The following is a 16,300-nucleotide window of genomic DNA, read 5'->3' as shown; positions in this document are numbered from 1 at the left end:
CTGCTGGCTGGGACTTTCTCTTCGGAATGATCTGGAAAAGTTGGGAGTGAATTGAGAAGAGATATCGTTTAATGTGGAGGTTGGATTCTGTACTTTGGGAAACACTGTCTTAAGAGGACAGAGGAAAGGGATTAGTTTTTGGTTTTTCCCCCCCATTCTGCGAGGGGCTTGCTTTATCGAGGGGCCCTCTGAGCCCGCGGCTGTGAGAACCGTTTCAGAAGCAGGTGACATCACTTCCCCGTGACGACTGGGGACCCGCAGCGGCGGCCCCGGCACACGCGCACAGCGTTTCTGGCCTCGCGGCCTCCCCCGACCTGCTGCTTGTGTTAGGTCGGATGAGAGCAAGCTCCACCGGGCAGTCAAGCTGAGGCGCCCACGCTGTCGAGTGGGACCAGGGAAAGGAGGGTCTGAAGGTGTCCGGGGAGCTCGAGGGCAGCCAGTGTCCTCACTGTGTTTGTCGCTGCAGGTCACTGGGGTCCCCATGAACTGCTCCGTGAAGATGCAGCTGAACCTCTACATCAAGGCTGTCAAAGGCATCGGGTGAGTGGGGTCTGGGGGCTGGGGCCGTGTTGCTCAGGCGGAGGTCAGGGGCTCTAGTGATGTACCCCAGGAGCCAGGGCCTGGGGAAGGGAGATGGTCCGACCGCATATGGAATCTGGTCCCTCTCCGTCTTCGCCCAGGGAGAGTCTCAGCTTCCGGCCGAGGCCTGACTTGCACGCTCATCCCCCTTGCCCTGAGACTTAACGTTCCCTCCCACATTAGCCAGAATCTTCCATCCAGGCTGTTTCCCACTCAGCAGAGCGGCACAGAGGAAACTGGGCAAGACCAAGTGCTTGAAAACAGAAACTTACCAGATAGTGTCCTTAAGGTTCACCATCGATGTCACACGAATTTTTTAAGCACTGATTGTTCTCTAACAACTTTACGGAGATGTAATTCACGTATCATAAAACTCATCCCTTTAGAGTCTATGATACAATTCAGTGATCTGTAGGCTGGTCACAGAGCTGTGCGTCTGTCACCACGATCGATTGTAGAAGATTTTCGTCACCCATTAGCAATCGCTGTGCTTCTGCTCAGCCGCCAGCCAGCCACGCATCTACCTCCTGTCTGCGAGTTCGCCTGACCTGGACATTTCACGTAAACAGGATCATGTGCTATGTGGTCTTTTGTGACTGGTTTCTCTCGCTTACGATAACGTTTTCAAGGTTCATCCAGGGCGTGGCATGGATTGATACATTTTTTATGGCTGGATAATATTCCCTTGTAGAGACAGATCGCATTTTAATTATCAGTTGATGGATATCTGGGTTTGTACTTTTTGGCCCTTATGAATAATGCTGCTATGAACGTTCACGTATAAGCTTCTGGAGGGACATACGTTCTCATTTTCCTTGGGTGTATACCTAGGGGTGGAATTGCTGGGTCACAGGGTAACTCTGTGTCTAACCTTTGAGGAGCTACCAGACTTTTCCACGGCCACTGCACCATTTTGCATTCTCACCAGCAGTGTGGGGGAGGGTTCTGGTCTCTCCACATCCCCACCGGCACTCTATGTGTTGCTAGAACTGGGTCGGGGGAGTATACTGATTGGTCGCTATGTCAGTGTCTGTACTTCTTAGCATATTTGAAACAGTTTCTTTTTCTTTTCTTTTTTTTTTCTTTTTTTGAGACGGGGTCTCGCTCTGCTGCCCAGGCTGGAGTGCCGTGGCGTCATCATAGCTCACTGCAGCCTCCAACTCCTGGGCTCAAGCGATTCTCCTGCCTCAGCCTCTCGAGTAGCTGGGACTACAGGTGCTAAGAGAATTTTTTAAAAAGTGAAATTGAAATTAGGGCTGAGCTCAGGGGCTCATGCCTGTAGTCCCAGCTACTCGGGAGGCTGAGGCAGGAGGATCGCTTGAGCCCAGGAGTCGGAGGTTACAGTGAGCTATGGTGACGCCACGGCACTCCAGCCTGGGAGACAGAGGGAGACCCTGTCTCAAAAAAAAAAAATTCTCTTAGATTCCTGAGTTGCAGGAGTGTGAGCATCTATTCAGCTTTGTAAAATGCCTCTCAGCTGGAAAGCATAACACTTTGTCAGAGACTGGCAGGGAATAACAGCTGTCAGCTCGTTGCCTTCACTCCCACCCTCGGGTTTTATTTTTGTATTTTGAGGCTGCCGGGGGCTCTGTTCCTGATGGATGAGAGGGTGGGGAGACGGCAGCAGGCATGGCAAGGGGTTTGCCGCCCGAGCTCTCGCTCTGGGTTTGCCACGTGGCCCCTGCGCTGCCACCTCAGATGCTACCAGGCCGGGCAGGTGACCCAGATGGACGAGCCCAGCAGGCAGGTTGGGGCTGGGGCCGAGGGTGCAGCCTGCCCAGCCCCCCGCTGGCTGTGACCTCCTGGGAGTGCGGGCCCAGTGTGGCCACACCCTCGGCATTTTTCTACAAGGGCCCCAAATCTGGATTTTAACAGAAGCCCTCTCACTTTTCACCTGTTGGGAGATAATTCACATTCTTGACCAGCGGTACACAGGGCAGCTGGATTCTGCCTGTCGGTGACCCGTGGGCCCCTGACCCAACCTCCCTGGCAGGCTGGTAGCAGAGGACGGAGGGAAGTGGTGGCAACAGCAGATGTTCACTCTCCACCCGCTCCAGGGGCCAGGAAGGGTCTGGAGGCGCAGCCCCCGCTGCGGGGAGGCAGAGCTGTTTCTTGCTGTTTCTGTTGGGCTGTGACCGTGGGAGGAACTCAGTGCTCTTTGCTCAGCACATAAAGTCAACAGAGCGGCATGAAACCCGCGTGTAATTTACATCAGTTCTCACAAAGTCTTTCAGAGAAAAGCGGGCAAGTGAACGGCTCCTTCCGTTGTATTTCTGTGCTGTTTTCCACCGTTTTCGTCTGTCGGTGAAATGCACAAACCCATCTCACTGCGCCATGCTCTACTTAATGGGTGGCCCAAGATATTTTTTTTTCTTTTTGGTAGAGACCCGGTCTCGCTCTTGCTCAGGCTGGTCTCCAACTCCTGACCTAGAGCGATCCTCCCGCCTCGGCCTCCCAGAGTGCTAGGGTTACAGGCGTGAGCCACCCAGCCTGGTGAGCCCAAGACATTTTTGAGGACAAGTGTGATTGGGGGATTTTGGCTTTCTGTGTTAACTCTGGTACCTGCCCCCGAGGGGGCTCCATCTCCCCTTGGTACTGCTCTGCCTTCCTTTCATCCAGACGGTGAAGTTATGGAATATTTGTGTGTCCGTTTGTTCTCTGGTGTTTAACAACAGTAACACAATAAGTGCTTTTCTATGTTGGGTCGTTTTTAAGCACTTTACCCATATTATTGTATTTTGTCCTCCCTAGAGCCCTAGGAGGAGCTGTGTTATAATCCCATTTTACAGAAGACGCACAGAGAGGCTAAGTAGCAGGTGCATGGGCACACAGCTAGTAAGGGGCTGTGTCGGGGCCCCCGAGCCCACCCCAGGCTTGATGGTTTGCTAGGAAGATTCACAGGACTCAGCACATGGTCATGCTCATGGCTGTGATTTATTACAGCGAAAGGATTCGCAGCAAAGGGGAAAGGGACATGGGCCAAGTCCAGAGCAAACGGCTCAAGCTTCCAGAGTCCCCTCCTAGGGGAGTCACGGGATGTGCTTAATTCCTCCAGCAAAAAGTTGTGACAACCCATGTGAAGTGTCAGCTACCAGAGAAGCCAGTTAGAGACTCAGCAGCCAGGGTTTTTGTTGGGGGCCGGTTATGTAGCCACCTCTACTTGGCGGACACCCAAATTCCAGACTCTTAGAAGGAAAGCTGGTGCTTAGTGTAAACCTCGTTATTTGTGCAAATAGTTTAGACACAGAGAGCCGTTCTTATCAGTCAGGGAACGGCGGGAACCCTCCTGAAATCCAAGCTCCCAGACACCAGCCAGGGGCTGCCCTCGTCCGCATCCTGTCTCAGGAGACCCCTGCTGTGAACTCTTCCCCTCGCAGCGGGACTGGGTGGGGCTGGAGCCCAGGCAGCTGGGCTGCAGAGTGTGTGCTGTTAACCTCTGCCCCACACGGCCTTCATTGCCGGGCACCTGTTGTGTGGGGGGTCCTGTTGGGGGTGGGAGGTTGTGACCAAGCCCGGTTACCCGTGAGTCCCCTGGGGAAGGCCAGATGTGGGTGTGGAGCAGTGGCAGGGTGAGGGTTTGGGGTAAGACAAGGAAGCAGGGTTCGGGCTAGATCTGCCCCGCCGAGGGCACGTGGGCACCAGCTCTGTGTATTTCAGTTTGGCTTGAGTGCCAAGCAGGGAGTGGGCAGGGAGGATTGTGGCTGCGGTGTGACGAGCCAGATGTGAGTAGGGTCTCTGATTCTCACTGGCCGAGCCTGGAGTGCGTCTGAGTGTGGCTTGGGCGGAGCCGGGTGTGGGCAGGTGAGCAGGCCGAGGACCGCACGTGGCAGGGTGCCTCGCGGGGCTGGGGTCCCACTGCTCCATCCTGCGTGCAAGTGGCCACATTAGTTTCCCATTGCTGCTGTAACAAATTCGCCACACGCTTAGTGGCATACTTTTAACATTATCTTACAGTTCTGGAGGTCAGAAGTTCAAAATGAGCCTTACTGGGCCCAGATGGAAGTGTTGGCAGGATGGTGTTCAGGAGGCTGACGGGGAGGATCCGCTCCTTGCCTCCTCCGCTCCTGAGGGCCTGCCTGCCTTCGTGCATGGTCTCAACCCTCACTCCCCCTCCTCACGGCCAGCGGCGCAGCATCCCTGGTCTCTCTGACTCTGACATCTGTGTCCCCTGTAAGGACCTTCCCAGCTCGAGAGCCCCGACTTAATCACACCTGCAGGGTCCCCTCTGCCATGGAAGGGGACATTTTCACAGATGTTACCTTTAGTTGTCATGTCTCCTTAGGCTCCTCTGGGCTGTGAAAGTTTGTCATCTCCTTGTTTCTGATGGCCTTGACACTTGGGGAGTACTGGCTAGGTAGCTTGTGGGATGCCCCTCTACTGGGATTTGTCTGACATTTTTCTCATCATCAGACTGGGGTTATAGATTTCCATTTTCAGTGCATCTCATCAAGGCTACATTCTGTCAACATACCGTGTCACTGTTGATGTTGAACTTGAGCACCTGGATGAGGCAGTGCTTTCCAGGCTTCTCCAGGTAAAGTTAACTCCACCCCCACTCGGATTACATTGTCTTTTAAACTGGACATGTAAGTTTTAATTTCACAGGAAATATGAATATATATCCCTGATAGAAAAAATAAACAGAGCTTCCGATGACACCTGCCCCCCCTTCCCCAGTGGTAGCCGCCATCAGCAGTTTGGTGCACATTCTTTTAGGTCTTTTCCTACTTATTTACATTCACATGTATATATGTTGCCATAGAGAATATATATGCTTTCTTTGAGTTTTTTCATTTGTTTTTGCTATTCCAAGCAACACTGAACATCTTTGTGCCTCTTTGTAAACGTGTGAGCTTCTCTTGGGCAGTTTCTGAAGAGCCTAATTGCTGGGTCATGAATGTATATTGGTGGAATTAGGTTTGGCTGCATAGAACAGAAAACACAACAGTTGTGGCTCAAATGGGACAAAGGTTTATTGCTATTTTTTAAATCTCCTTTTAGAAGATGTCTGCAGGGAGACAGTCCCAGTGTGGCAGCTCCCCAAAGACATCCATGGTCCAAGTTCCATCCTTCTGTTCTGTTTTCTTGGACATTGCTTCCATTCTCGAGGTCGCCTCTGACCCAAATAGTTGCTGGAGCTCCAGCCATTGCATCTGCATTCCAGGCATCTGAAAGAAGGAAAAAGGGTTCACTTCCCAGCTGTGAAAGTTCCTTTTAAAGCAGCCTTCCCAGCTATCCCACATAATGCTTCTGCTAGCATTTCTTTAACCAGAACATGGTCACACAGTCCATACTCCCTGCAAGAAAGGCTGAGACAGAGTCTTTTAACTGGATGCATTGCCATCCCAAATAAAATTGGGGTTCTGTTTCTAAAAGGAACGAACGGATCTTGGCTAGATCACTGGCAGTCTCTGCCATATAGGGGTTGTGAGTTTTTAATTTTAAAAGATTATGGTCAAATTGTCAAGCTGCTCCTTGCCAGGGGGGGATTCCTTCCAGCAGCATCAAAACACCCATGCCCTAAGCCCACACGAATCAAGTACAGCAGACCCCTTATCTGCAAGGGAGTACATTCCAAGACCCCCAGTAGACAGACGCCTGAAACCGGGGATAGTACCGAACCCTATATGGCATATACTGTTTTATCCTATACATCTATATCCATGATAGTTTCATTTATAAATCAGGCACAGTAAGCAATCAAGAACAATGAATAATAGAACAATGATAATAACATGCTGTCATGAAAGTTATGAATGTGGTCTCTCTCTGCCTCTCACAGCACCTTACTGATCCGTGCAGGGGTAACGGAAGGAGAGGAAAAGGGGGTGATACATAGTTGCAACATCGAGCCCCTCCTGACCCCGAGTGTCCCAAGCTGCGTGATGTAAACACTGGCAACGCCTCTCACCTCCCGTGTCTTGCTCATTTCCAGACAAACGGGGAGCATCGAGCCGGTGGTCCTGCCGCTGCTGTGGTTTGGAGAGGTAGGGCCGCGTCCGTTCGCGGTGCTGGCGGGTCCCCTCGTGGGGGCCCAGGTGGGCATGTGAGGCGGGGGCCCGGGCCCGGGTGATGGTGGACAGCACACTGGAAACTTCGCTCTGTCCGGGCCCCGATGTCAGTTGTCCCGGTGAGTCAGAGGAGCCCTTGAGACGGGGAGACAACGGCAGCGTGAAGCGGCCCCGGTGTGAACCGTGCTGTTCACGGGTGTGGCCGCCTCTCCCGGGGACGGGGCACTTGGTCTCAAGGTGTCCGCCTTCCCGTGAACTTTGTCCTCGCCCAGCTTTTCAGGATTTCTTCTGGCATAGCTCGTTTTACTTTATTGACTGTACTTTTTATTTTTTCTGGTCTACCTCGTTTTGAATCAGAGCGAGCTAACGGCGGGGACAGCCCGGGAGCCCAAAGTCCCCACCCGCCCCCAGCCCGGTCGGGGGCGGGTCGCAGGAGGCGGAGCTCCGCTCCACGCGGGCACTCACGGCGCTTCCTGTCTGGGGGCCCCGCCCTCCCGGGATGCTCAGGCTTCGGGTCCATTCATTGGTGGGGAAGGGGGTGGAGCATCGTATGGGCGGGTTTTATGGGCCAGGCTTGCCTCCCATTGGCCAAAACGCGATCACATGGCCCTGCCCACCTCCACCTGCAAGGGCGTCTGGGAAATGTAGTCTCGCCATGTGTCCCGGGATGGGAGCGGAAGGGGTGAGAGGGGTCCGGAGGATGGTGTCTTGGGGGGCAGATGTCCTCTGGGCCCGCGGCCCCGGCTCACGTGCGTATCGTTCTGCCTCCCCAGAGCGGGGCCATGGAGGGCGAGACGCTGCGCTCCTTCTACACGCAGCTGGTGCTGTTGCCCAAGGTGCTGCACTACGCGCAGTACGTGCTCCTCGGCCTGGGCTGCGTGCTGCTGCTCGTCCCCGTCGTCTACCAGGTCCGGAGCCAGGTAGGTGGTGGCCAGGCGGGCCCGGGTGGCGGGGGTGGGGGCCTCGGGTCGGAGCTCCCGACGCCGTCCTCCCGGAGCCCGAATCTCTGCGGGGGCCGCCCCGCAGCCTCGCATCTGCGCCCCGCGTTGCCGCTGCTCTGCCTGTTCTGGAAGGCCTGGGGCCCTCCCTCGGAGGGGGGCAGGTGGGTTTGGAGTCACGAAGCCGGGCACTCGGATCCTTTGTTCGTCGATGGCGGAGGTGCTAGGCTCTGTCAGGGGCCAGCATACAGCAGGCGACACGACAGGCGAGATCCTGCTCTGGGGAGCGAGGGGGCTGGCTTTCCAGTCGGGGAGACGGATGAAAACCAAGTAAACATCAGGAAAGATAATTTCCCTGATGGTAAACACGATACACACGTGGTGGGCCAGAGCCCTGGTGTCAAGTGAAAACACGTGAACTACCTGAGGTTTCCAGTTTGAATTTTCTAATGGCCACAGTTAAAAGAAACAGGTGAAGTTAATTTTGATCCTAAATTTTATTTAACCCAAGTATAGCCAAAACATTACGATTTTGACATGTAGTCAATATAAAAGACATAAATAGTTTTGCATTCTTTTTTTTCAAATTAAGTCTCGGAGAGCCAGTGTGTGTTGTACACTTACAGCAGGTCTCCCTGTGGACCGGCCCCGTTTCAGGGGCTCAGCAGCCACGTGTGTCTCCCAGACTGGACAGTGCATGTCCGGGGGCGGGGGCTGGAAACAGGCATAGGTGGAGTGTGAGGAAAGGCCTCTCTGAAGAGGTCGAGTGTAAGCTGTAACGGGAATGCTAGGGGGCCGCTCAGCACAGAGCCACAAAAAGAATGTCCCACAGAACAGCCAGTGCAAAGGCCCCGCGGCAGGGACAGGTGAGGCCCATTGGAGGGTCAGGCAGGGCCCGGGTGGCTGGAGAGGAGTAGGGGAAAGAGAGGTAGGAGGTGGCATCTGAGAGGGGTGAGGACAGGTCATGCCAGGCCCTGTGACACAGGATGAGCAGCTTGGAACTGACTCTGGGAAGCTGTTGGAGGCTTTTAAAGAGAGCAGCTGCCGCGTGGCGAATAGGCCCTCGGTTGGGGGGGGTTGGTGACCAGTGAGGAGGCCCAGGTGAGCTCAGAGTGGGCAGCTGATGGCAGGAAGGGAACTAAAACGGGCAGCTGCAGCCCTGGGCGTCCAACCTGCAGAAGCAGGAGGAAGAGGGCCGATAGCATACACCCCTTCTTGGGCTGGGGTCATTCATTCATTTGTGGCATTCACTGGCGCACCTTCGCCAAGCGACTTAGGTTTAGTGAAGCACTGTGCACAGGTCAGGGGATACGGAAATGACCAGAACGGGAAGTCTGAGACCGGGGCAAGGCAGACCTTTAAGTGAATTATTAATACTACAGTCACAGGATGACAAGAGAGCTGTGATCGCAGAGCTCGAGGGGCAGGGGAGGGGACGCCACTCACTGGCAGGGAGGCAGGAAAGGCCATTTTTGAATGCATGAACCAGAAAGCCACCCACTCAGGAGGTGGCCCCACCTAGTCACCCCGGGGGGCACAGGCCAAGGCCTTCCACGGGCCCTCAGGGTGCCAGCTGCGCTGCCGCCTTGGGTCCTCTTCAGCCCCTCCCTCTCGCTTTGTCTCGCTAGCTGGCGTGCTTGCTTGCTGGCTGGGTGGTAATTCGAGGCTTTTCACCTGGGCTTTCGGACCTGGAGCTTCCAAATTCCCTATCCTGGGGGGGGGGGGAGAATGTTGCCACTGTGCGAGGTGGCCAGGGCCCACCAGCTCTTGTCACATCACTGCCTGTCGTGTTTGAGCCCCAGGTGAACACTGGTTCTAACCAGCCCTTTGGGGCTCTCTCTTCTCTGTTGCTGTGATTCCAGTGAGCAAAAGGGACTTGCTAGTTTCTTGGCTGAGTTATGCAGGGTTTGGGGCGGGAAGGAGCCTGAAGCCACGAATATCTCCCTGGGGCAGAGCCTCACCGAGGGTGGCTGCTAGTGGGGCGCACACAGCCACATCGGGGGTCTCTGGGGACCGGCTGTGAGGGGCTGGGCCATAGGAGGCCAAGACAGCCTGGGCCCTCTGTCCCCTTCTGTCTGTCTCCAGGTTGTCTGTCAGAAGCGGACAGGGAAGGGGATCTGGAAGCGCAGAATGTGAAGGTGGTGGCGAGGGTCCCCTGCCCTGGGTCACCCCCAAGTCAGCGTCCCACCTGAATCCAGTCAGAACACTGTTACTCCTGTGGACAGTGTGGTGGAGGCTCCTCCCTGCAGGTGTCCTTGGACGCCAAGTGATTCAAATTTATGCCACTATGTAGTTTTTGACTTAGCAAGGTTAGGCCTTATCTGTTTTTTTTTTTTTTAATATATATACTTGTCCTGATTTTTTTTAAAAAAGTCTCCTGCTGGCAAACTCAGCGTATTTTAACTTCTCTTCAGAGAAATTTTTCTTCTCAAGTCATTCTTTAAAGAAAAAAAAAAACCACATGTTTTAATAGAAAAATCCGTTTGTTCCTGGTTGATTTACGACATTTCATCCACTGACTCTGGCCGCTGGGGCCTGTCCCCTCCGCTCACTTCTCTGTGGCCTGAATTTCCACGTAGATGAACCCTGCAAGCGTGAACCCCCTAAGCTTGCCCGTCCTTCCGCGTGTGCTTCTGTCTGAGGGCGCCGGGTCCCCCAACTCTCAGCCCACTCCGCTCCTTAAGGGTTGCTGGACTCTCAGATTCTGCACCTTGCCTGTTTCCTCTTTGCTGTTTGCAAATCGAAGACGAGTGTAAAACCTTTGCTGTGTGGCTTCAACGTCAACTATAAACTAGCTTGGTTATCTTCTAGGAGAAGTGCTATTTATTTTGGAGTAGTAGTAAAAAGGGCCCAAAGGATAAGGAGGCCATTCAGGCCTATTCTGAATCCCTGATGACACCAGCTCCCAAGGGCGCTGTGCTGCAGGAAGCAAGGCTGTAGGTGGGTACCAGGTAACGCCGCGCCCCGCCCCGCCCCCCCTCCCGTAGCGAGTAGAGCGCTGCAGCTTCCAGCACTGGGGTCCCACGTTCTTTCAGCCTCACCTCACCTGGAGTGTCTACAGACTGAGAATGCACATTTGTGGATTTTGCTTTTGGAAAAACCACCTTCCCATGACCCTTTGATCCCAGAGGGTGACCCGTGTGCTGTGGGCTGGTGTCCTGTTTGCAAGGTCTCTGGTGCGGTAGACCGCCCCCCCACCCCGCCCCGGGAAGTCTGCGAGGAAGGCAGACTCCTGGCAGCCTCTGGGCCCCTGGAGCGGAAGGGTGGTGCGGCCCAAGGGTGTGTGTTTTAATGAAGCCCTCAGGGGATTCTGGTGTAGAAACAAGTTTGAGAAATGTTGGTCTAAATCTGGGATGACGGACCAAGAACAAAGAATTTAGGCATCAGTTGAGCACCAACTGTATATCCAGGACTGGACCCGAGGGTGGAGTTGCTGGATTGAACACAAACAAGAAACAACAGGAAGATGGCCAGTTAGTTATGGATATCAGGTAAACAACGAATGATTTTTAGCATAAGTGCTTCCCACGCAATTACGGGGCTTGCTTGTACTGAGAACCTGTTCGCTGTTTACCTGAAACTCGCGTTGAACCGGGCGCCCTGGTTTTCTCCGGCAGCCCCACCTGCGGGAGAGGGAGGCCGTGCCTCTGGCGGTTCTCCGTTTCCCTGGCCAGGTTCCTGGAGGGCCGAGGTCTTGCGAGAACTGTGGCCAGGGGTGGTGTCCCTCTGCCAGGGGAGGTGACAGGCAGCACCGCAGGCCGTACAATTTGGGGTTGGGCAGGGGTGAGTCACTCTATAGTTGTGCCTCTGAAAATAGCTGTTATTTTAGTTTCTGAAAAATGTGCTGCCCTCGGGAGCCTCAGGGGCTGGGCCCGCTGGGCCTTAACTGGCTTTCTTGGGTGCCACGTCGCAAGGGCGTGACACAGCAGCCCGTTTCAGGGCCAGTGGCTGTCTCCAGGCCGCCTCAGCTGCCAGGACTGGAAGAGCAGATAAGACAGAAGATGCGAGTGGGGTGTGAGGGCGGGCTTGCTGCCAGCCCTGCAAGCAGGAGGGAGGGACAGCCACACCCCAGCCAGGCTCTAGGGGAGTCAGGGCCAGGGTCTGACCACGCTGGGGCAGAGCCTTAAGAGAGTCTCCTCCTGAGGACAGGGTCCCCAGGTTGGGAGCAGGGGTCCTAGCTGGGCCCTCCCTCCCTCCCTCCACCAGGGATTCCCCCAGGTCACCTTTGTGTTGTGCACGATTTGGCCCCACCGGCGTCCCCGCCTCCCTCCCGCCGTGACTCCCTTCTGCACAGTCTTGCCTGGTGTTCTCGGGGCGAGGGGTGGGGCGTCCTCAGTTGTACAGAAGGGGTCTGGTCACGTTTAGCACGGACGGAACTATGGCCAGAGCCCCCCAGCCGCACCTCCCTGACGTCACCAGGCTGTCCTGCCGTCCCCCACAAACAAAACTGGGGTCTCCTCTTTATTTTGCCATGAGAATCCAATTTTCAGATTATTAGACAAGTGCTTGACTTAAAGAGATTCTACTGCTCTGCTTTCTGGACGGCAGCTCGACCCCCACCCCCGATGACACCCCCACGCCCCTCAGTGCCCTCTAATGGCACTGGCTTCAGCTTGGGGGACGGGCACCTGGAAAGTGGCCAGCGGCAGCCTCTGCCCCATCCTGAGTCCTGTCCTGAGTCTCAGGCCTGCGTCCATGGGGAGGCCCCACGTTTGCCCTGCACCTGGGTTTGGGAGTGGCCCTGAGGGGCTGTCTTACTTGGGAAAAGGGGTGCTAGCATGCAAGGATACTTTTATATGAATAAGGAAAAGAGCTCCTCTGGGCAGATGAGGCCTGCCTAGGGCAGAGGACTTGGAAAACAGTGTGTTGACTGGTTTGCAGCCCCTCGGCTGAGTGCCCTTGTGCAGTGAACAGCCTGGACAACTGTATAGGGCAGCCCTTCAGGAAAATATTCCTGGACCTGTCTTAGCTTCTCATTGATCTTTCTCCCTCTCCAAGTCCTTTGTCCTCAATCAAACAAAGGAGGAGGAGGAAGGATTTGCTTCCTGTTCTTGCTCCTTGGGAGGTTGTTACATGTGTCTTTCTTGGGAAAGACTGGGGGGTAGTTTTACAGCCTGGGGGTCATTTCCCCTTTTGACTTTGAGACTTTCTCAAGTCATGGCTCTTAGGCCCACATTGCTGAGTTTCTGGCTGCCCCATCCCGGGTGTCCCATGCTGCCTCTGGGGGGTGGGGCAGGGCGTGTGTGGGGGCCTGGTCTTACTTGGCCTGGTTCGATGCTGGAAGCCTTAGACCTGTCCCAGAGCGAGAGGAGCCGGGGGTCCCCCACCCCGCTGCCTGCTGTCTGTGCGGAGTGGGGGCTCGATCCCCCACCCCATGGTGAAGCCGGCCCGGGGGGCTGGGTTTCCGACTGCAGCTGCTAGTGCGAGGCGGCCTCTCTGTTCCTCAGGGGAGGGAGGCAGGGGGCTGGCGGACAGAGAGCTGCCCCACACTCTTGCCGTCATTGCTACCTGTATTTTTAATTGTTTTGAGTTGAGAAAGTTTTAAAAATGTAAAACTAGATGAATTACAATATCATGTGAGGTCTCTCTCACCCAGACTCAGCAACTGTTAATGATTGTCAGTGTTATAAATAGTTAACGTCTTGTGCCAGCTTCCCCTGTGTGCCCCCGTCCCTACCCGCAGCACCCCCAGCCCGGGCAGCCATTGCCAGGAGTTCGGTGTGTGGGTTTTTCCCCGAGTCTGTGCTATACATCCGCAGGCCGTAGATGATTTCTAGGCGTGTGGCTAGGTGGCGTCCTGCTGTCCCTTACGCAGCGCTCTGTGTTTGTGGCACTGTCCAGGCTGAGAGCCCTGCTGCGACTGTTGTTTGGCAACTCGTCCCTCTGTCCCTGGACGCTCGGGCTGTTTCCAGCTTCTCTGTGCTAGCAGTGGGCCTGCACATAGGCCCCTCCTCTCATTGTTCCCCTCTCTGTATTTGGGCCTCAGTTTCCCCATCTGTAAAGAGGGCCAGGTGGCGGTGAGTGAGCCGAGGTGGCCTCTGCAGCAGCATTCCGGAAGTCTGTAGTCACTCCAGCCTCCTCTCACCTGTCTGACTCGACAGAGGGGAGGTTTCGTGGGGGGCTGTTGGCGGGGCGCTGAGGGTGGGCTTGGGGACGGGGCCTGGTAATCCAGCTTCGCCTTCCTCCGCAGGGTCCCAAGGATGGCGGGAGGCGGCCGAGCCTGGCCGCCGGGCCGGAGCAGCCCCCCAGCCCCCACACCCCGCTCCTGCAGGACGCTCTCCAGGGGCAGCCCGCCAGCCCCCAGGCCTGAGCCCCGCTGGCCGCGCCCGCGCGCACCTGCACAGGTGTGTGCGACACTCTCAGGGACGGAGCTGCTGCTGAGGGGACTCGGGGAGAGGCTCTCGCCAACAAGCACTGTACTGGAACCTTCTTTCCACGTGACCCCCGGCCTGACCACGGGTGCCGTGGGCCCTGCGTCCCCTCCCTTGGGAGAGCCGGGCCGTTAGCCACCGGGCCTGGGCTCGACGACTCCTGCCACCTCTCGGGGTTTCCCTTCCCACCAAGACAGAGCCCTGCAGCCCTGGCCTGGTGGTGGCTCGCCCACCGGGACGGGCCCCTCACTCCCGGGGTCGGGCGCTGTCCTGGAGGCCCGGGCTGGGCGGGCAGGGGCCTGGCACTCAGCGAGCTCCAGCCACGGCCTGCCCGCCTGGGCCCGGGATGCCCCGGGCAGCTGCTCCCACGGCCTCCGCACCTCTGCCGGGCCTGGGGTGCCCTGAGGTCCGCACGGGCCCTGGGTCTGATGTCAGAGCCCTTTTCCACCAGCCTAAACCGACACGGTCCTGGACACTGAGCCGGCCGCTCCCTGGCTGAGGGGGCAGCAAGCTGTGCCCCGGGCTGCCCCGGCCAGGGTCCCTCAGATTTTAGGTGCCAGCGTGGAGGTGGGGAGGCCTTGGGGGCCGTGGGTGGGGTGTCTCCCCTGGGGTGGGGGGCGACCCGCTGCCCTGCGCTCCTGGATCCTGGGGCAAGCCCCTGCTGCCCGTCTCTACTGGAAGAGAAATGAATTTTATCATCTTTTCAAAATGATTCACTATTAAAATAATAAACCTTTAAAAAAAAGATTAAAGTTTCGAGTGTGTGACGGCGGGTGTGCTGGGGTGGGGGCCGGGCTCGCCGGGAGCTCTGGGCTCCTCTCCCTGCGGTCGCGGCCAAGAGGCCCCTCGCGGGCCGAGCTCCGGCTCGCCTTCCTGTTGCTTTTCAGTCCCGACCTGCGCGATTTAAAATTTTGTATAAATACTGCGTGAAGACGGTCCTTGTTTAGGAGGATCCGAGTCCCTTTGCACCACGCCCCGGCCCCCAGGGCCCCCCTGCTGCCTTCGGTGGGGCCCCGGCCCTCCTCCCTCTGTGGGGTGACACACAGGTCCCCCCGGTGCTGCCCCCCGGCAGCGTCCTGGCCTGGCTTTTGCTCGTTACATAAGTGGCAGAAAGAGAAGTGGGTAAGAGACTGGACTGGAGCCGCCTAAACCTCATCTGAAGTTTAGGTAGCTGCAAAAGATGAAGTTTCCCACTAACTGTCATCGTCATTGACGTTTTAATACGAGACCATGTCATCACTGTTTCAGTGTGCCCTCTGGGTCCCAAATACCACAGCAACATGATCTTCGCCACCGAACATTTTTAGAAGTACACGGACAAGCTCCTTTATGGTTAGAAATCGTTTGCCCCTTTCCCCGTGAACTTGCATTTCCTTTCTTTTTCCCTCCAGAATTTTATCTCATAGTCGATGCTTTTACGCCTTTTATGAATCACTCTGTTGTACTTGTCTGCAACAGAAATATCTGCATACGTTGAAGTGAACTTTTTTGGTTTCTTGTGACCATGAAGATCACATTTTTGGGGGGTTATCCATCTGCAGGGGCTGATGTAACCAAAATGCCGCGGGCATCGGTTTCTCACAGGCCTGGAGGCTGGAAGTCTGAGATCAGGGCGCCAGCGTGGGGGGCTCTGGGGAGGGCTCGCTTCCTGGCTTGCAGACGGCCGCCTTCTCCCTGTGTCCTCACGTGGCCTTTCTTCCATATATGAAAATTGGGGGGGAGAGAGAGCTCTCTGGTGTCTCTTCTTATAAGGACACTAATCCTATCGGATCGTGGCCCCACCCTTATGACCTTATTTCACCTTATTTCTAATACTGCCTCAGAGGCCCATCTCCAAATACAAGCACACTAAGGGTTAGGGCTTCAACATATGAATTTTGGGTCAACACAAACATTTAGCCCGTAACATCTGGATTGCCGTTCCACTGTAGGTACACAGTTGGTCAGGGCAATATCATTATGCTTCATGTTACATATCAAGTAAAATTTTACTGGAGTGCATGTCCTTTTTATATGAATTTTACATATTTTTAAATTTGCAGAGCATAATGGATGTGTGCGTGTGTTTATAGCTCCATGAGTTTTAACACATGCATAGATTCGAGTAACTACCACTGCAATCAAGATACAGAATGATTTCGTGGTTTCCCCAAATCTTGCTCATGTTCCCCCTTTGCAGCGAAGCCCTCCCCCCACGCCCAGCCTCTGGCAAGCAGCCCGTTATGCCTTTTCCAGACTGTCGACGTGGAATCACACGGTGTGTATCCCTCCGAGACTAGCTTGTGTCCCTCCGCTGTTTTGAGAGCCACACACGCTGTTGCATGTAGCAATAGTTGGTTTCTTTTTATTGTTGAGTGGAAATCCACAGATCCTTAGCCATTCGCTAGTTGAAGGACGTTCG

General features: G+C 55.4%; 1 protein-coding gene and 1 long non-coding RNA gene across 5 annotated transcripts in view; one reads left to right on the top strand and one right to left on the bottom strand.

Annotated features, from left to right (window-relative positions):
• Positions 1–14,646, top strand: part of SCARB1 (scavenger receptor class B member 1) — a 64,404-nt gene extending 49,758 nt beyond the window's left edge. For 2 of the 4 annotated variants that reach the window (XM_045535020.1, XM_045535017.1), the window contains exons 9-12: positions 467–540; positions 6,515–6,566; positions 7,364–7,510; positions 10,340–10,468. In XM_045535020.1, the coding sequence (XP_045390976.1) occupies positions 467–540; positions 6,515–6,566; positions 7,364–7,510; positions 10,340–10,468 (402 nt within the window). Of the gene's footprint in view, positions 1–466; positions 541–6,514; positions 7,273–7,363; positions 7,511–10,339; positions 10,469–13,718 lie in introns of those variants that run through there. The other 2 variants (XM_045535018.1, XR_006730758.1) reach the window with 2 other exon arrangements.
• Positions 5,535–7,097, bottom strand: LOC123626140. Its single transcript, XR_006730759.1, has 2 exons — positions 6,491–7,097; positions 5,535–5,747 (listed from the first exon to the last, which is right to left on the bottom strand). It is a non-coding gene; the product is annotated as an uncharacterized LOC123626140 (long non-coding RNA).
• Positions 14,647–16,300: the final 1,654 nt, after the last annotated feature.

Source organism: Lemur catta, chromosome 21, assembly GCF_020740605.2.
Source record: "Lemur catta isolate mLemCat1 chromosome 21, mLemCat1.pri, whole genome shotgun sequence".
NCBI lineage: Eukaryota > Metazoa > Chordata > Mammalia > Primates > Lemuridae > Lemur > Lemur catta.
This window is presented reverse-complemented; position numbering and strand designations above follow the sequence as displayed.